The sequence below is a fragment of the Pterocles gutturalis genome, unplaced genomic scaffold (genome assembly GCF_000699245.1).
Source record: "Pterocles gutturalis isolate BGI_N339 unplaced genomic scaffold, ASM69924v1 scaffold22305, whole genome shotgun sequence".
NCBI lineage: Eukaryota > Metazoa > Chordata > Aves > Pterocliformes > Pteroclidae > Pterocles > Pterocles gutturalis.
In genome coordinates this window covers 76,976-97,137 of record NW_010146461.1, presented here as the reverse complement: position 1 = coordinate 97,137, position 20,162 = coordinate 76,976, and the positions used below count along the sequence as shown (strand labels likewise).

Genomic DNA, 20,162 nt, shown 5'->3' with positions numbered 1-20,162 from the left:
ATTGAGTAGAAAGAGATACAAATTGGAGCCTTTGATAGCTCTTGATAATTGTAGATTTTTGGTACCGTTTCCATTTGTTCGTCTGACAAGGAGGTTGATGTGTACATCTTAGCACAGCATGCTCTTCCAGCTGGTACTTGTGCTGTACGGAAGAGTGCTTGAGATGATTGGGGAAATCTTGGGAGGGGTAAGAAAAGAGGGGAACAAGATGGTCCCTTCTCACAATGAGGATAATCAGGCATTGGAGCAGGTTGGACAGAGAGGTTGTGCAGTCTCCTTCCTTGGCAGTTTTCAAGACTGGAGCAATCTGGTGTCACCTCATAGTTGACCCTACTTTGAGCAGGAGGTTGAGCCACTTGAAGTCCCATCTAGCCTGTGTTATCCTATGATCCTAAGTAGAGGTAGTGGAAGGGGGAGTGTTCTTAGGAGATGTGTAGACAGGTCGGTGAGGTGCAGGTGCATGCTGATGAATCGAATGTTTATTTATTTTTAAGTTGAGGGCACTTTGCTTTCATCAGTGTTGGATTTTATTTTCAGATGGACTTCTGTTTATGTTGCAAGATCTTATATTCCTCAGGTTGTAGAAACTTCAAATGCTTTCACTTCACAATTCATGCTGAAGACAACTTTGCAGTATAACACTAACAAAGTGATTAGTTTTTACCTGTTGTTAGGTCCATTCCTTAGTTCAGGAAAACTTACCTTAAACCTATATTTTATTCTGATGAGTCGTGCACTTGTGAGTTATCTTACTGAGATAAGAACTAAGTGAGTATGGTGGGCACTAAAAGTGACTAATAGATCATCAACAAATTAAAAGGGCTTTTTTTCCTGTGATTCTGCAGGCTTGCCTGGGTAACACGATGCCAGCTGAGCGCAAAAAGCCAGCAAATATGGAAGAAAAAGAATCTCTGTTAAATAATAAAGAAAAAGAATTTAGTGAAAGGCGACCAGTGAGCACCAGGGAGAAGCCAAAAGAAGATGTCAAGGTTGGCATGAAGAGAGAGACTTTAAAAGTTCCTGAAGATAAAAAGAAAAAGATGGAAGAGGATAAAAGAAAAAAGGAAGACAAGGAGCGGAAGAAAAAGGAAGAGGATAAAGTAAAGGCAGAAGAAGAGCAAAAGAAGAAAGAAGAAGAAGAGAAAAAGAAACTTGAAGAGGAGGAAAAAAAGAAACAAGAGGAGGAAGAGAAAAAGAAACAAGAAGAAGCAGCTGCTCAACTGAAGTAAGTTGTCTTTTAATAGTTTAATTGTGCCAAATGCTGTAGGCTTGCTATCAGGATTGTGTGCAGAATTATAAAAGATGAACGGTATGAGTTAGTTTTACGTTGTATGTAGTGTTATCAATTTTACATGGCTAGCTGAATGTACTTTATGACTTCTAGATAGTTTTGAGTTTTCACCTCTAACCTCTGTTATTTTAGTCTCTAATATGGGTTTGTGATAGTGTTCTCCGTGTGATGACCGTGTAGTGCACAGTTACGCTTGAATAAAGAAGCACAGTTTCTTTTAACATGGAGAAGTGTTAGTGTCGTAAAATCAGGAGTACAGGCTCTGACAGGTCCACAGACCATAAGAGGGGCAAATCCACTGTGAGCGATGGCTCTAATTTCTTTTAATCAATCATAAACAATTGATACTTGGATGGGAAACACAGAATGTAACCTGGCAGTTTAATATGTGATACTGCCAAGACAGTATTTCTTAGTCTGTTAGCAAAAGGTACTGTAGTGTTGAAGATGGCATCTTTAGACCAATAAGGCCAAAATTCTGGACATTCTTGTATTTGAAATGTGTCACTTTCTAAGACTGAGGTAATGTCATAGCTGAATTCAAGCTGGGACAGGTGTATTTTGCCTATTTAAAACTTTGTGTAATTTCAGTAGTCTGAGAATAAAGAATTTCCATTAACTATGTGATACAGTAACCTGTTGAAAGGTTATTCTCTTCTGTAAGAACTTAATCTCTGTCTGGAGTAAATGGAGTTGTATGTTGTATTTTTTGAGTCTGTTTGGATTCATATGTTCTGCATAGAAATATTTGAGAAATTCCATGTTTTACCAAGTAGTACATGCCTTTTGCAACAAAAAATTGAGCAGTTTATGAAGCAGATGCTTTAGCATTCTAGGGTTAACTTTTTAAATATTTAAAAATAGAATATTAAGGGGAAATTGTATTTAGAACTACTGGAGGGTTTCCAGCTATGACTTTTTTTTTCTTTGAACTGCTAACCTGAAGGTAAAGTTCTGTAATGAAAATGACTAATTTTTATTTCTCTTAGAGAAAAAGAGGAAGCACATCAGCTCCATCAGGAGGCTTGGGAGCGCCATCAGGCAAGAAAAGAGCTTCGCAGCAAAAACCAGAACGCACCAGACAATCGCCCTGAGGAGAACTTCTTCAGCAGACTTGATTCCAGTTTGAAGAAGAACACAGCTTTTGTTAAGAAGCTAAAAACCATTACAGAGCAACAAAGGGACTCCTTGTCCCATGACTTTAATAGCCTGAATTTAAGCAAATACATTGCAGAAGCAGTAGCTTCTATTGTGGAAGCCAAACTGAAAATATCAGATGTGAACTGTGCTGTGCACTTGTGTTCCCTCTTTCACCAGCGCTATGCTGATTTTGCTCCTTCGTTACTTCAGGCTTGGAAAAAACATTTTGAAGCAAGGAAAGAAGAGAAGACTCCCAACATTACCAAGCTGAGAACTGATTTGCGTTTCATTGCAGAATTGACAATAGTTGGGATTTTCACTGACAAGGAAGGTCTGTCTTTAATCTATGAGCAGCTTAAAAATATTATTAACGCTGATCGAGAATCCCACACTCATGTTTCTGTGGTTATCAGCTTTTGTCGGCACTGTGGAGATGACATTGCTGGTTTGGTACCAAGGAAAGTAAAAACTGTTGCAGAGAAGTTTAACTTGAGCTTTCCTCCTAGTGAGATAATTAGCCCAGAGAAACAACAGCCCTTCCAGAATTTGTTGAAGGAATACTTTACGTCTTTGACCAAACACCTGAAAAGGGACCACAGGGAGCTACAAAATATTGAAAGACAAAACAGGTGACATTTAAATGTTGCTTTTTATTTATGGAGAAAAGAATAGTTTATGAAATGCATATATTTGTTCCAGTATTTGTAAGCAAAATCTGCTGTCTGTGTATAGAAGATTAGTGTATTCTGCAGTATATCTTAAAGTTATAAATTTGCTCTGAATATTTAAAAAGCAAAAACCAAACAGATTATTTGAATGTCTTTAAGGAAAATGGAAGTTGACCTTTGGCTTTTATTTTCTTAACTCTATTAGTTTGGTGATGCTCCATTCGCAGCTTCAGAGTAATGCTTCTTTCCCAGCTGGTACTGTCCTTTGCCAGTTGGCACAATCTGATTTCTACTTTTCCACTCACACATATCTAACAAGGCATATGCCATGATGGCTTTGGCTTGTTTACTTATTTTAGTGTACCAGTATGGAGGAAAAATTGGGTTAGATTAACAAAGTATCCCTTACACTGTAATGCAGGCAAATTTTATATATTAAAATGCTGGAGGGTATAGACAATTTGATTCAAATAATCTTAAATGTCTACATGAAATACTAATACTGAAGGGTATGAATATACACACCTTTAAGATCTGAACAATTTCATTTCTGCCATGACGACATTGTTTAATAGTTGTTTGCTTTTCTTTAAAGCATCCTGAGTTGTCATTATTGGAGGCAGCCTAAACCCAACTGCTGGTCTTAAAACATGGTTATTCTTAAATCCTTTTGGAAGCATTCCAAGCACATAGAAATGAATATGTTACTATGTGTAGTTACAGGTTTCAGTCAAAAGGCTGGACATCAATCCAGAGCCGAATTTATGCTTGGAATACATTAAAATTTGATGCTCCCAAACTGACTCTCTAAACTTGGTTCCTTTGTGCGGTGGCAATTCTGTTGTGATCCTATCCAATCTCAGTTAAGTTTTGTATTTCACAGCACCATAAACTGACTTCTGAGCTACCATTTTGTCTACAAGTGCCTTATTGCTTTAAAGTGTGCTATTGACTTGTTATTTTTTTAAAGTTAATGAATACAAACTTTTATACTTTCACCATTATAGTTGGTTCTGGGCACATTGGTTCTGGCTGGGTTTTCAGTGAGTGAGTGTTATAAAGTCTGTCTGATAGGAAATAAAGTGAAAAAAAAATTCCAAGAGATATGAAAAATGTTAAGAAACCAGGAAGAAAGAAAGAACATAAATGATCTGGGAGAGGGAAATATATTTTAATGTTAACTTGCGCAACTGGATAAAAAGGACTGGGTAGAGCCCTGGGCAGCCTGGTCTGGTCTCATCGTTGAGCCTGCTTTGAGTAGATCAGACTAGAGACACTTTTTGCACCTTACCTGAATTATCCCTATGAACTTGGATGCAAACTTTTGTTTTGGGGAAGGAATGTGAAGAAGTATAGCTTACAATTGGATGAAGAGAATTCTTTTTTTTATCTCTATATGAACTTTTAGGTGTTTATTTTAACTGCTTAATAAAAGTTGGGAAATAGGTTTTGTTAAAGATACAAGACATCAAAAAACCTTCCTCCCTGATTTTATTTGCTTACAATGTGTCTGTAACAAGAGAGATCCTTGGCATTTGCATGCTATGGATTCAAATAGGTCAAAGACAGAAACTTGCCTGGTAAGAAGTCAGTGAGTACTGTAGAAATCTTCCTAAATTGTGGATTTCTGAAAAGCGATTGTGGTGATGTGTCATTGGTTTTTGGTTGGTTGTTCTGTTTGGTTGGTTTTTTTTTTTTTTAAAAAAAAGGAACAATCCTGTTGGAAAAGGCAGTCCTTTGTGTATTTGAAGCCTGATCCACTTTGCTGATCGCAACAGCTTTTTTTCTCCACTGTTGTTCCAGAACTGGTGAAGTGAACAGGGAATGAACTGTTCCCTCTTGTCCATACAGTGTCATATGTTCAGGTTATGATATTTTGTCAGGTAAATAAAATACCTCTTGAATTTACCTGTCGGGAGAGTGACTGTGAAATAACTCAAGCTGTACAGATTGGTTAATTGAAAATTAACATGCAAACCTTAACATGCTTTAATGTTGTGTTACTTGCTGAATCATTTATGTAAAATTAAAGCACTGTTAGACAAGGTTTTCTGCAACTGGGTAATTAGGAAAACTTCCTTGAGTTATGCTTTGACAGTAGAACCTGATGGTCGTTTGGTGGCACAGCAAAATCTGTGCAGGCTGTGTTACTGGAAGGAAATAACTTGATTCCCAAATCCTAGTGTGAGTTTTCAAAAATGAGTGTTAGACATGGAAGAAACTCCTTTTGTCTAAATTAAGGATGTTTTTAAGATCTACTGAACTTGCATTGTGGCACTTCGTGAAATTCTGAAGAAACATAAAGTAAGATAGGTACTGTATGCTGTACTTTTAAAAATGTATTCCAAAATGAATGCTGTTTTTTAAATGTTCGCTTAGTGTGCTTTAGCTTGCTTGAGTTTGTTAGCACTTGTCTTTTGGGAACTGAAACTGAGAAGTGAAACTCTGGTACTGTTACAGCACTTTGCTTGTTTGTTTTTTAATAACAGCACAGAGCTTCAGTGCTCATGTTTGAGGCTGCTGTTATATTTAAAACTCTGTTTGTTTTTTTAATAACAGCACAGAGCTTCAGTGCTCGTGTTTGAGGATGCTGTTATATTTAAAACTGAAGATATGTAACTAATGGATAGCTGTCTCCGTGGAAAGGCTATGAATTGGCACTTAACATGTTGCCTGAGTCTAGACTAACTATTGTACTTCAGAAATCACCAGTGGTTATTTCATTTGTTAGTTTTTCTTGGTCTATTTTTTAATAACAGCACAGAGCTTCAGTGCTCGTGTTTGAGGATGCTGTTATATTTAAAACTGAAGATATGTAACTAATGGATAGCTGTCTCCGTGGAAAGGCTATGAATTGGCACTTAACATGTTGCCTGAGTCTAGACTAACTATTGTACTTCAGAAATCACCAGTGGTTATTTCATTTGTTAGTTTTTCTTGGTCTATTTTGCAGGAGCAGGTAATATATGTGTTTTTGTAAGAGGGACAAGAAATAGAACTGTTGGTAGCATTACTACTTCTTGCCCTCTAGCAAAATCTCTGTCAAGTTTCGGTTCTGAGCAGATAGGGGTTTTGTTGCTTACCTACCCTGTCTGTGAATCTGTTGTGCACAAAGGTGACTTTTGTTCTACAATTAACCTCGAATTGAAAAAAGCCAACATTGTTATCCCTCAGCTTACATTCCTTAAACTGTCTTAGAATTTTTATGCTATAAAACATTTGGGTCTTTTGGCAAGAATGTGATTGTATACTTATTGCTCAATAAAAGGCTAATGATAATGTAATGATGCAATCTGCTTTAGGAATTATGGCATTCGCACCTTATTTCACACTTTTATCTTTTCATCTCAGTGCAGGGTGCATTGTCAGTGGTTAGAGCTAGCTGGTCCAATGTTTCTAGTGTTATTAAAGCTACTGTAAAACAACCAGGAAACTTGGTGGGCAAGCTCATTCTATCAACTTCCTTTTGAAAGTCCATGTTTGATCTGAGCCCATTTGTCCCTTTGCTGTAGTACGTCCCCAAAGAGCTCAGCCAGCCCCAAGTGTCCCTTGCTGGTAAAGAACCGACAGTGCCTCATCCATATGAGAACTGTTTGTGCAGAGTGGATCAGCCATGGATGGCAAAATGCATTTCTCAGGAACCCTAGTTGAGGACAAACTAGACCATCGCTAATGAGCAACCGGCTTATTCTTAGTTAATCCCCGATCAAGGATGACAATCTTTTATCAGTCTTCTGTGGCAAGATTTATACTACCAGAGATTACTTTTTCTGTATATTTGGTTCAAACTACTGAAAGTTCTTGATATATTTGAAATCCAAGACAGCCTTAATTGTAGTTTGGTAAGGAAATTGAGTTGCACTGTTCTGCATGTAATCCTGAAACTGCTTCACTGTGCACTTGTGAGCAGTGATTCCTTCAAATGCAAGTTGCTTTTGACAATGGATTTCATTTTTAAAAATGAGAATTTAGAATAAATATGGATTGTTTCAGAAAAGAAAACAGAGCAATGAAAAAGCAATTGTAACTGCTCCTAATTTGGACTGATAGCCTTGAAATAACTTGTTTTTTTTGCAAAATTAATAGACTGGTCTTAAGGGGCAACATTTTTTAAGCCTGCTGGTGATGATTGCCAGTTAATCATTTGAACAAAATGGAAATGTTATAGATGGAAAGCAACTTTCATCCAGCTTTCATGTAAGTTGAATGTTTTAATTTACTACACAAGTCTTTTCATAGTGCAGGACTGTTACAGGCTAATCATCGCCAAAAAAAAAGTTAGCCTTTCTCTTTGGACATTGAAGTTAGCGCTTCTGTGACCGTACTATCCTCAATGATATTGAAGTTGATAATTCAGTATAGTTGTTTGGAAAAAATAGCATTGCTCAAATTTTTGCTATTGCAGTGTAAACTAGAATTCTCACAGTTCTCTTGAAGAGGGAAGTTTAGCTTTGCTCAGAGAAATTGGTAGTGGTTCAGCATAGCTCAAATATATCTTAAGAAAAAACGTAATCTTACTGTAACTTTGATTTTTGTAGGCGCATTCTTCACTCCAAAGGAGAGCTGAGTGAAGATCGACATAAGCAATATGAGGAATTTGCAATGTCATATCAGAAGCTGTTGGCAAATTCTCAATCTCTAGCAGATCTTTTGGATGAAAATATGCCTGACCTTCCCCAAGAGAAACCAACACCTGAGGGTAGGCAATCTTCTAAAGCAAGTAAACAGAATGCTGGACTTGACTTGGATGTGGTGGGAAAGCTAACCAAACCCTCTTACTGATGTGTTCTTTCAATTCTTTTTATTTATTTGTTTATTTATTTAGGCTTTCTTCCTTAAGGATATCAACAAATGAATAATACAAGTTTTTTTATTAAAGTAATTAAACCTAACATGTAATCATAACTATTGTATATGCCATGTAGTTATGGTAACTTAAGTAATATATCTTTAGATTTGTTTCAAGTAATACAGGAATAAATGGAAAATTAAAAATGTTTTTAACTTGATACTTTCCATTTAATAGAATGCATTTTTAATATTTAAAGAACTGTATATGTTAGAGTTTTAAAATCTGATCGTGTTCAAAAATGGGTTTAAAGTATATTTTTGGGTCATGATGTTATGAGCAGGAACATATTGTTGAGCCAGATAAGTCACTAGGTGGCTCTGTGACCTCCTGAGGGGAAGTACAGCATTGAACTGGCAGAGCTATTCAGTGCCTTAATATATCTCAAATTTTAGATTTAGAGATGATGTTGAAATCATGAGTGTATCTTTTGTCTGAACTGATCTTTAGCTTAAAAAAAATCTGTATTTCCTGAATGCCTCTACATTTAAAATTACTCTTTTTAGGCTTCTGTTCTTAAAATACATCATACTCAAAGAGATTACTTTTTAGGCCTATGTGGTTGAACTCAGTTATCGCTTTCCTTTCAAATACCACATAATGTGCTGCTTGATTTTACTTGATTTGACTTTCACTCTGATACTGTGTTTCCTTTCGATGTCAAATTTATAATTTTAAGGTAATTTATTGATGTATCTAATATTAAGATTGGGTTGTTAAAAGCACTTTAAAGTATACATTGCAATATTTAAGTGAAAACAGTGATAGTAATAAATAGGTTAACGTGTTTCTAAAAATTTTTTTTAATCTTTAAAGGTGCATCCCATTAGAAGATCAGAAATTTGTGTAAATAACTTCCTTATGGTTTCACTGTTTTTGCAGAACATGGACCTGGTATTGATATTTTCACACCAGGAAAGCCTGGAGAATATGACCTGGAAGGGGGTATTTGGGAAGACGAAGATGCTAGAAACTTCTATGAGAACCTCATTGACTTAAAGGCTTTTGTACCAGCAATTTTGTTTAAAGATAATGAAAAATGTTCCCAGAACAAGGATTCTGGCAAAGACGAATCAAGAGGTAGAATGCTTAGATGAGTATTTTTTAACATAGCTTGTCTAACAGATATGCAGTTTTGATGGAAGTAATGAGTTTCTAATGAAATAATTTGCGGTGATCAGGACAGTACACCAGTTTGGATTAATTTTTAGGGAAGAAACTTTATGGGCTAGGGAGTATATCTGGGTATGGTATTTGAGGAAAAAAAATATATTTTAACATTGATAGAATTTTAAATTAACTAGATCGAGATTAACTAGTATGAGTATATATTAACTTTTCTGTGAGAAACCTAGAAGTTTACCTTCTTTGAAAGATGCTAGTGTTCTTTCTGTCTTCTCCACTAAATGGTTAATGGTAGCTTACTGTCTCAGTGTAAAATTGCAGTAGGCCTGGGTGGTTCCTCACTCCTGACGCAGCCCTAGATTCACAACCAGGCATTAGTAGATTTTAGTTATAATGGGATAAAACTGACATTCACCATCACTGACTCAGAGTGTAACAGAAGGTGCATGTTTGGATAAGAGCAGTGGTTTGGCATTGAGGAAATGCCAGCAAGAGACACAGGCAACATGATTTTCTAATGCATGTACAGTAGGTCACAGTTGAGTATTAATGGAATTTCAACTTCGTAGCTCATGACCTTCTTGCTGATTTCTAAATTCTGAAATTTTCCCGTGAGGATAATCGGGTGTTGGAGCAGCTTGCCCAGGGAGACTGGAGTCTCTGTCTTAAGAGAGCTTTCAAGACAACTGGAAAAAATCCCTGAGAAACCTGATGTGAATACAATGCTCATCTGCTTTGAGCAGAAGGTTGAACTGGAGACCTCATCAAGGTCCATTCCAGACTAATTTAGTCTGTGTCTCTAAATGGGTTGCCTGCTTTATGTGTCTACTATTTCCATATGATGTGTGCACTGTTTAGAAGTTGTTTCACATTTTTGTTTGAAACATTTAAGTATTTTAATAAGGTTATTTGCCTTGAAAATTATTTTTTAATGAAGCATGCTCTACAAATGAGGCTTGAAGGATGCCCGAAAGAACAAAATGGTGTAGTTAGTAATCTCTTAGAAAAATGCTCTGTGCTGGACAAGTGTTGTTCAATAAAAATGTTAGCTATTTCTTTCTGAATCTTAATATAGAGATTCATAGATTATTTGTTTTCAAGGAAAATATGATTTTTATTTGATGCCTATATAGCACATTAATTTTTCAGTGTCTTCCTCCTATTCTGCTTTTTCCTTTTTTTTTTTTTCCCCCCCCTTGGTCTTTGTAAAACAGTTGACCTCACTATGTCAGTTTTGTTATCAGTTAAGCTATGAAGAACATACAGTGCAAACATTAAATTAGAATTTGTATCTTTGATTCTGGCTCTTTTTGGATGTTTGTAGCATTAAATTACTGGGGTTTTGGAGGATACTATTTTGCTATCTGACCTCCCAAGTATGCAAGTTTGTGGGGTTTTTTTTGCTTGCATTTTCCATGGGATGATGGCCTGGCAATTTCACACTTTTCGACTTGGATTGCTACATTTCTGAGTGTCTTATTTCATTTGAATGTATGCATGTCATCCGTTGAAGACATACCAGGTATAGTTCAGAACAAACCAAAGCACTGAAAGCTGTTGGCAATTCTTAACAGACCCCCAGCGTAAGTAAATGTTTGCAGTTTTTCAGGCATATGGATAAGGCTGTATGAAGGCTACTGAAACGCTAAGGTGTAACAGATGGAACAATATAGTCTCAATAAGTAGATGTTCTTTGCCCCATTTCCTTATAACAAGACTAAGACATTAAGGACGTGTAGGTTTAGCAATGTGAGTCTTCCTGTATTCTAATCATGACTGCATGTATTTAATAATTTAATATTTCTACTTAATTTTTAAACAGATTCAAAAGATGCCAAAGACAATAAGGAAGCACCTGGGAGTGAGGATTTGGAGTTGGAGCTGGAGAACTTGGATATTAATGATGATCCTCTGGAGTTAGACTGTGGAGATGAGGCAGAAGATCTTACGAAAAAGCTTCTTGATGAGCAAGGTAAAAAGAATTCGTTTTAGGAATTCTTTATTGTTGCCTGGTTGGTTTTCTGGGCTTGATGGTTTTTAGTCATCAGACAGAGTGACTTTGGGGAGAACTATTTATTTATTTATGAAGCTAGTAGCTAGAAACTGTTAAGATTGTGGTCAAAAATGCATTCAATAAGATGACATACAGATACAAGTGAAAAGTATTATATGGGGGTTTATGCAGTGCAAATTACTGATTCCTTCATGTAGATTTTAAAAATAACCAGATGTGAAGGCAGTTGTCTGAAAAGTGACTAGAAAGAAGTATGTAGACTTCACTGCATAAATTATTTTCTCATAAAACATGCTTAGGGTACTAGTAAAATATATTCAGTTTTTAACTTCTCTTGAAATCTAAGATTCAGTTCTGCCTTTCTGTCTTGTTTATCGTTAAAGACTTTTCTTTTGATGTTATGGCTTTACACAGCAGGGTTTAAGAATTCTAACCTCTAATTATGCGTAAAGGGCTGTAAATGGTAGCTGTGTTATTAGCAGCAAAAAGTTTCTTAGGAGTTTTTCTTATGTATTACAAGTTTTTCTTTCAGCCGTACTAAATAGTGGGGAAAGCAATGTGTCGGGTCTTAAGAGCCAAATTCATAGAGATGCAAGTAAGGTGTTCTCTTTGAACCCTTTTTGTAAGACACATCAGTTTTGCTGCTTTGGATTTCCAAGGACCAATGCAGATTCTTTCATTTCTGAAGCAGGAAATGTGTTCTGTGTCTAGAATGTGGAAAAAAAAAAATCACATCTAGAGTCCACTGGCTGGAGATTCTGTGGCTTAAAAGTGAAAATCCTACCTGATCTAATTTATAATCTAATCATCCTCTTGCTTAAAACTGCATTGGGCTTTAAAAGCTAAGAAGTTACAGCCAAAACTTGAAGCTGTGGAGCTCACATCACAGCAAAGAAGTTCAGGCCCTGGCAAGACTGTGTATCGGTGTTTAAAGCGTGCGTTCATCTAACTAAGCTGATGCATGGATCTGGGGGTTTGGGTGTTGAGCAGCTTAGCTCCTCAAAGTGCCAGTCTCTCTCAGCTGAACATAAGGATGGGCTAGGGCATAGGGATCTTTAAATTGGATGACTGCTAAGCTAAAGCTAGTTGAGCTGATGAAATTAATCTTGGGACTATGCTGGTCTGTGGCACCACACAAATTCAAATAAATTACCTCCTGAGTCAGACAGTTTCAGGCTCCTGAAAGGAAAACTGTCAGGGTAATTCTAGGTAATATTTCATTAGGTTTTTCCTTTCTTTACCCAAGGAGGTTGGAAAAAGCCATACCTTCTTGGAATCAATTTTCCCTTGTATTTATATTCTTCTCTGAGTAGTCATCAGCTCATTAAGCTGGTCAAGATGTTAAGTTTTAATTGCAGGATGTTCACTTTTAATGAATTGTTATGTCCTCTGGTCAGAGCTCTCAAAGAAAACAGCGAAGAGTTTGGTTCCAGCTGTCTATAAGGGAGGTACACATAGACGTTCTCTTGGAATCATTTAGCGGTTCATTCTGGGTTGGTCATAGCCTGCTAGATAGACCAATAATACTTTGTTGTTAGACATCTAAAGGAACATGGATATTTCCTTGTCTTTTTTTGAAGGGATTCTTAACTTGATAGAAGGATGAAGATGTAAAGACAAAACCAAGTAACATGGGAGTGGGATCCTGTAGAAGTGAGGAAGGAATAACAACAGGGATGAGATCAGAAATAGAAGATGCAATCTCTCTATAGTTCTAGCTCCCTGGGAGGCAATGCCAGTTTGAGTATGTACAGTAGCGCAGAAGGGATTGACGATCATGCTTTTGATTGTAAAAGGAAGGTGATGCATGTTTTGTCATAATATAAAATATTAACCATCAATACTACATTCTGTTTTTAAACTAGCTATTGACTGAGCATTAAACATAGTCCCATCTGAAAGGTTTATCTAAAATGTGTCAGAATGGGGTTTATTTTTTTATCATTAAACAGACAGCCCTTAGAGAATCCTTTTACTTTCTCCCTTGTGATGGTAATGTCACTTGGCTCAGGGTAGGCTTTTTCTTAGTGAAGAACTATTGCTTTATGATTGTTTTTGCTCATTAGTTTATTTTTTGTGAAACATGTAGAAACTTAGTGTCTTTGTGAATTCTATTCCTCTGATACTGACAAATAGCTTCATAAATTAATGGTGGAAATTAAAATAGGTCTGATCCCCAAATCCTTGTTCTGCTAGAAAACTAGGCTATAAACTAACAGCATGTAAGTGTTACTTTACTTGAAACATAGAGAGAAACACAGTTATTGTTTTCTTTGGGGGATGTATGTGTAATTCTGAACACCCCTAGTTGGTAGCACCAGATACACAGAATTAATAAAATTTTGAATCTAAATGTTGTTTCAAGTTCTGTGATATATTTCCATCTAGTGAACTGGTAGATTTTTTTTCAGCCTTTCTCTTAACTAAAATTCGCTTAGGTTTGAAATTCAGAAAATTAGGTGTCCTTCAGCTGCAATGTGTAGCTTTAACTCTTCTTTGTATGTACTGAATTTTTGTGCATCTGTACTTGAGGTAAGTTAGTAGTAATGTTTTGTGCAAAGCCAGCAAAGAATGAAACCACTGAATTATTACATTAGTACAAACATAAAACAGAGTATTCCTAGGTTGAGATGGGCCTTTAGCATAAAAAGGAAGAAGGCATGAGGTATAGCAGGGTCTTAGATCATAAATCATAGAATAGTTTGGGTTAGAAGAGACCATTAAAGCTCATTTAGTCTCCCCCCTCTGCAATGAGCAGGGACATCTTCAACTAGATCAAGTTGCTCAGAGCCCCGTCCAGCCTGATGTAAGGTTCAAGATGAAGAAAAGCTTTAGTTATTGTGATAATCTGGGGGTGTGGATTTCATTGGCAGAGGGAATAAGTAAATTATAGAGGGGAAAACAGGATAACCAGGGTAGACTGTCCAGTCAGTGTGTACTGCATATCTTTTGTTACTTCTGTATCTCCTTCTGTCACTTCTCTTCAGTCTTTTCTCCCCTGTCCAAATACAAGGGAGACAAGGCAGTTTTCCGAAGGGTGTGTTTTTGAAGCAGGTCTGCCCTGGTGTAGCATCCTTCACAGCATTGCAGTTCCTGTTTCTGCACTTTTTGCCTAAAGGTTGGAGTCTATAGTCAGCTAAGTTTAAAATACGACATGTAAAAGGAAAGTTGATGCTGTTAGTTCAAGAGGTTTGTTTACCAGGAATTCAGCTAATTTATTTTGTTTTTCTGTTGTGTTAACTTTGAGTGAATCTTAATTTTCTTATTTTCAATATGCTCAGGGAAGAGAGAGGGAGCAGATAGCACCGGAGCTGCAAATAGTGACGGAAAACATGCTGAAAGAAGTGAGTTTTGAGGTTGTTTTTAAAAGAGAAGATAAAATGTTAAAAATGAAGCTGTGTGAATGGAGACAAAGATGTTAAGTAAGGAACGGTCGGAGTGGAAGCCATCAAGGGTTCTGGGAGCAGGAGGAGTCTGATATTAATATATATCTAGCACCAGTTTTTGTAAGGTTGGTCAGCAGCAGAGATGATGTGTAGCAGTGAGTATTAAGTCAACCCTGTTAATTTTGCTACACTGTTTAGATAGAGCTAATAAAATTCGTATCAGAAGAACAGGAATTTTTTTAAAAAGATGGAAAAATATCCATTAAGAAGTATTTTCTGGACTTAAATGGCTTGTGAGACTGTGATTCTGAACACATTCTTCAGTGAGGCTTTAATTCAAGAAGATTTTTAACATTACGCTTGTGCCTGTGTCATGCAGAGAAGGGGATCCAGCCAACGATTTGCTCACTATATTGGTTTGAACCGTCTGAATGTGAGGGCTCCTGCATGATCAAATTCACTACAGAAACTCATCTCCCGGAGGAATAGCTACTAGTGTTACAAAAGCACTTCTGTTATTTCCACTGTCTAGGTGATACTGTATAAAGTAGGCTGAAGCTTTCAGGCAGAGTGAAGTCTTTAGGAGAGAGCCCTCTGTAAGGTTCTAGTTTTGTAAAAATTAAAAAAAGATGTTGACAATAAGGAAAACAGGCCTTTCTCAGGAAGTATGTGTGTATGGAGAGGGGAAGGCAAGTAACTATTGTTGCTGAAGTAGAAGATTGGCACCAGCCATTGCAGAAGAGCAGCTTCAGTAAGTTCTTAGTATCTTAACGCTTTCTCAGTTTTGCTCTCTGAAAATTGCAGGATTGTGTGCATTTGTGGTTAAATATAAAGGTGTTTAAAAAGAAAAAATAATTTTTCTTTCAGTCTCTGCAGTGATTGTAGTGGATGATTTGATCTGCACCCAGATAGACTATTACAAATACTCTATCTGTTACACGTTACTACTTGTAATAAATTTTTAAGAAGAGATAATGCAGTTTTAAAATGTGGTGATGATGAGTGACTGGAACTCAAGAGGATCTAGGTAAAAAGCAAGAGATGAACTCACTTTTTGCAGGAATTGCATATTTAGAATAGCTGTCTGCCTTAGAGAAAGAAGCCCTGACCATTTCATTTCCTGTCACTAAAATTATAAATTTTCTGTCTTAAGTTCCAAACCTGCTTCAGGTACTACAAAAGAGCCTTTCCACTTACGAAGGATCCGCTTACTGTGATGAGAAAGAAACACCTAGAAATACATAGTGAGAATATCTGTAGCCCACCAGTGAAGGAGAGGACCAATGAAAGAAGAGATATATTTGGGAACTGTTGATATTGAATGTGATAGCAGGGCCTCTTGAAAGATTGTTTTGAAAAGTGACTGAATTGTCAAAGACTTATTTTTAAAATTTATTTCAAGAGCATTGAGTTAGTTTGACTAGAAGACTGAGGTAAGACAACTAGTTGTTGTAAGGGAAAAAAACAAAGATAAAAGAACATCAGAAGGAGACGAGAAGGTGTGGCTGCGAATATCTCAATGGAAAAACACATTAAAACAAGTTTTACTGGTAAAAATTGTCTAGTTTGAGCTACTGCATGCATCCTTGTGAATTCTTAACTCCGAGTATATGGCTTATGAGAAAGTCAGGGTTCCATTAAACATTTAAAACTTCATGATCCTCTTTTGTCTGAGCATCTGGAACATCTTCATTTTCTTCTTTCTCCTTTATTAGTGAACCCTTCTTTCTTGTTCTTCTGACTTGAAGTTGGGTGTGCAAGAGAGGAGTCCATGTGATCTACCTTAGCATCTTCAAGATGGGGCAGCTGGCAGTGTTCCTTGGAATAATTCTTGCTGTTTCTCTGCTTAAGCTCAACCTCGGTCTCCCAAAAAAAATCCAAAAAAAACCAACCAAACAAACCAAGTCCTACAATGTAGCATCTTGGTTTTCGCTTTGCCTTTCAAGAACTTGAAAAAGGAACTTCAGTCTTTCGTGCAAGTTTACCTTACTGTGTAAACCTGGAAAGGTGATGTATATTTACCCTGCCTGGCAGCAGAGTGACTTTACCAAGTCTTGGGTATTTTGTAGTTTATTTGGGTGCAATTTCACATCTGCCATATTCAGCTTTTTGAAGTCTGTCTCTGTTCTGCTTTCAGATACCTCCTAGGTATTCTTCTTAATGCTGGACATCCTCAAACTGAAAAAAAACCAAACATCATCATGCTCCTTTTTCAGGATGCAGTGTTCTTTTATATTGCTTTGACCAAGGAAGGGTTCTTTCCAAGTGTTTGCATTATAACTCATTGTTTTGGTTCATGTTGTGCTGTAAACCAAACTGGACTCTTCTCTAAACTTAGTAAAATCTTGAAAATTTTTGAAGCATACTGCATGTTTTGCAGTTAAAGGTTATGTTTTGCAATTAGGGGATTGGTCTGGTGAGACCTTCATAGCTGATGTCAGAAAATCTGAATTTCAGTGCTAGATTATCCTGCAGTCTTTTACTGAAGTAGTATTACTTACTCAGTAGGTACTGGTCACTGTCACTGCTTCCTATGTTGCAAACTATGTGGAAGCATTTGCTTGGAAAACAAATTGTCACTTGCCTTGCATTCGCTATGGGATCAGCCCTCCATCCTTGTTACTTTACAGTTCTCTACTCTGGTTTCTGTACAGCTGAAGGAAGCTTTTACAGCCTCGAGTGAAAAGATGGCAAGAACATACCAGATGGAAGAATGACCTAAATGGATGTTTTTATCAAAAAATCTTTCTCCTGCAGGACAAACACACAAAAAAGTAGACTCCGCAATTGCATTAAGGTGTTTAGTTCTGGGATTTTTTTTCAGTCCTATTTTCCTCCATGTTGGTCCTCCTTTTATCAGCTAAAGAAATTACCATAGTTTTCTCGGAATAGATTTTTGTTGTTGTTCCTGGCAGTGTAAATTAGTTAGGGAACGTCATGCATAGGAAGACAAGTTTTAAAGGTGATATTTTTTACTTTTGTAAGCATAGACAATGACTGGATTTTTGTTAAATTAAAAAAAAAGAAATTTTGTAACTTTTTTTTTTTAATCTGTGGATTAATATTTAACTAAACATTACAAATGCACTGTTTGGGGAATATGATAGTAAATTATGGTATTTCATAGCTTAAAGATGTGTGCTGCTTGTTTATTTCACTTTATTAGAACAAGAGGACGAAGAAGCCAGTACTGGATCTCATTTAAAACTTATAGTAGATGCTTTTCTTCAGCAGCTTCCAAATTGCATCAACAGGGACCTCATAGACAAGGTATAGTCATAGTTTTCCTTTTTTCCACTCTTAAATGCTATAATGCTAGATCAGAATGATCAGAAATAAAGATTTGAAGTTTTTAGAGACTAGCAGTAGCTGAATTAATTTTTAAATATTTTCTTTGTCTCAGCCATTGCCAAATACCACGCAATACTGGTTTTGTCTGCCTGTTTTCTTATGTGTTAATTTGTTTTAGAAGTAGACTTGGTTTTTCCTTTTTAGTTTCCCTCACTCTGTGACACATTACTCCCTGTCTACATAAAGCTGCTTTCTTCCTTGTGTTGATCCAAAGAATCAGTCTATATCACTGTAACTGGCCATGTTTTCTAACTATGTCAGTTCTAGACAAAAATGTGGATTTTTCTTTACAGTTGTTTTTAAAGCAGCTGCATGTAACAGGAATAGTTCTGTAAAAGATGCTTTTGAGAAGTGTACTATATTGTTCTAAATAGAAAAACTGCTGCATTAAAGGTAAGGTATTGTATTGACTTTTCTCTTTATAGGCGGCAATGGATTTTTGCATGAATATGAATACAAAAGCCAACAGGAGAAAACTAGTACGAGCACTTTTCATAGTTCCTAGACAAAGGTAAGAACTGAAGGGGAACAAGCTGGATCCACCCTTTGGTTATTGAACTTAACATATGTATATATATATATTTTTAACTGTTTAAATTACTGAAGACCAGTGCATATTCCAAGTTGCATTTGTTTATTCCTGATGTGCACTTCTGGAGTGATTTCTGCTATGCACCAAAGAAATAATTAGGATTAATGATCAAGCAATTCACCACAATATTTTCTCATAGCAGTGGGATTTTTTTTAGTAATTACTTTCTCCTTTCTGGTGCTTGTGTGTTTATAGTGGATCTTTTTGTGACTTTTTAAACCATGAAAACAGCAGCAAAACCTACCTTCTATCAAAATCATAGCATCAAAGAATGGCCTGGGTTGAAAAGGACCTTAAAGATCATCTAGTTTCAACCCCCTTGCTGTGGGCAGGTTTGCCAACCACTAGAGCAGCCTGCCCAGGGCCCCATCCAGCCTGGCCTTGAACCCCTCCAGGGATGGGGCATCCACAGCTTCTCTGGGCAACCTGGGCCACTGCCTCACCACCCTCTGAGTGGAAGGAGGATATATTTTATTCAGGAGAACTTGCACTTTTTTATATAAGAACCTGTGAATAGTTAAAGCACAATGTAGTTTAGGAAGGAGAATTACGTGTGATATGTTACTTCTGATACAGTACATAGCCATTATAATAGCGCTGTATCTTCTGAAATAGAGCTAGTTCTTAGGCGGGCCAGTTTAGAGGAAGCAAGTATAAAAGTTTGAGCCTGGCCTCTTCTCTCTGTACATCTGTCCCTGTAGAGTTTTGCTGTTTCTCCTTGTCTCTCTTTGTAAGTGAGGTCCTTGCACTTAAAGGGAAACCCTTGCTTACAGAAATTATTGCAAAAATTAAAATAAAAGTGTTAAATTAATTGGAAGAGTAATATATTTCTCTACTCTCTGGTAAACTTGTACCTTAAATAGGTGCAACTTAAATAGGTGCAATTATGAAGGAGTCACTTTTCTTGCTCCACCTTGCCCTATTTCTCTTGAAAGGCTGTTTTGATGCTGCTTTTAGTTTCAAATGTTTCATCATCATCTTGGATTTCCTGTTAGAGTTCACACCCCATTGATTCCATTCCCTTCTAATGCTGGGGGAAAAACACGGTTTGAGTGTCTGTTTTGTCTCAAGACTTGTGCAGACTACTGCTTTGAATAAAGAGACTTTAGTATTTTGTTTTCCTTACTTTTAATCACTTCTTGCATTGTGTTTTCAACCTTAATTCTAGCCTATTTCTACTTCCCATCTGTAATAAGCATCTGCTGTGCTAATTACCCCGCTCTTAGCTGTGTATCAACCAATGGTTTGTTTGCGACTGTATGCGTTAACCTGGCTCTATGTTGATAACTAGTTTTGCAATTAGAAGTGCACATAATCTTTCATTCTCTTATGTATTATTTTCTCTAAATATTATAGTTTTGACACCTCAGTCTTTGGAGATTTTGATAGACCTGATTGTGCCTGAAATAAGAACTACTGACAGAGGAGTCAGGCAGCTGAAAGTCTTCTGTGTTAGACGTAACAAGGTGCTCTTCAGCCCAAATTTATGATGTAGAAGAAATAACATTTCTATTTATCACCTTGCTGGTAGTCATGAGGTGCAGCAAAACACATTTTGAGAAGAACTTTCTCATGGTCTAGAACATCTACAGCAAAATAAATCAGCAGGATGACTTAAACTTTTGTCTCCAGCTCTACCGTAGGAGAGAATTTTTCCATGTTTGTTTGCAAAATGGAAGTGGGTTGTTGGCTGGTCTGTGAACATACAGTAATATTTGTACCACTGCCCTGTATTTCTTCCTGGTG

General features: G+C 36.7%; 1 protein-coding gene across 1 annotated transcript in view; it reads left to right on the top strand.

The window, feature by feature from the left end:
- Window positions 1-854: 854 nt before the first annotated feature.
- UPF2 (UPF2 regulator of nonsense transcripts homolog (yeast)) overlaps window positions 855-20,162 on the top strand; it is a 60,072-nt gene continuing 40,764 nt past the window's right edge. The window contains exons 1-7 of the mRNA XM_010085757.1: window positions 855-1,225; window positions 2,281-3,060; window positions 7,638-7,798; window positions 8,831-9,028; window positions 10,896-11,045; window positions 17,640-17,743; window positions 18,250-18,335. Of these exons, the coding sequence (XP_010084059.1) occupies window positions 864-1,225; window positions 2,281-3,060; window positions 7,638-7,798; window positions 8,831-9,028; window positions 10,896-11,045; window positions 17,640-17,743; window positions 18,250-18,335 (1,841 nt within the window). The 5' untranslated portion in view covers window positions 855-863. The remainder of the gene's footprint in view (window positions 1,226-2,280; window positions 3,061-7,637; window positions 7,799-8,830; window positions 9,029-10,895; window positions 11,046-17,639; window positions 17,744-18,249; window positions 18,336-20,162) is intronic.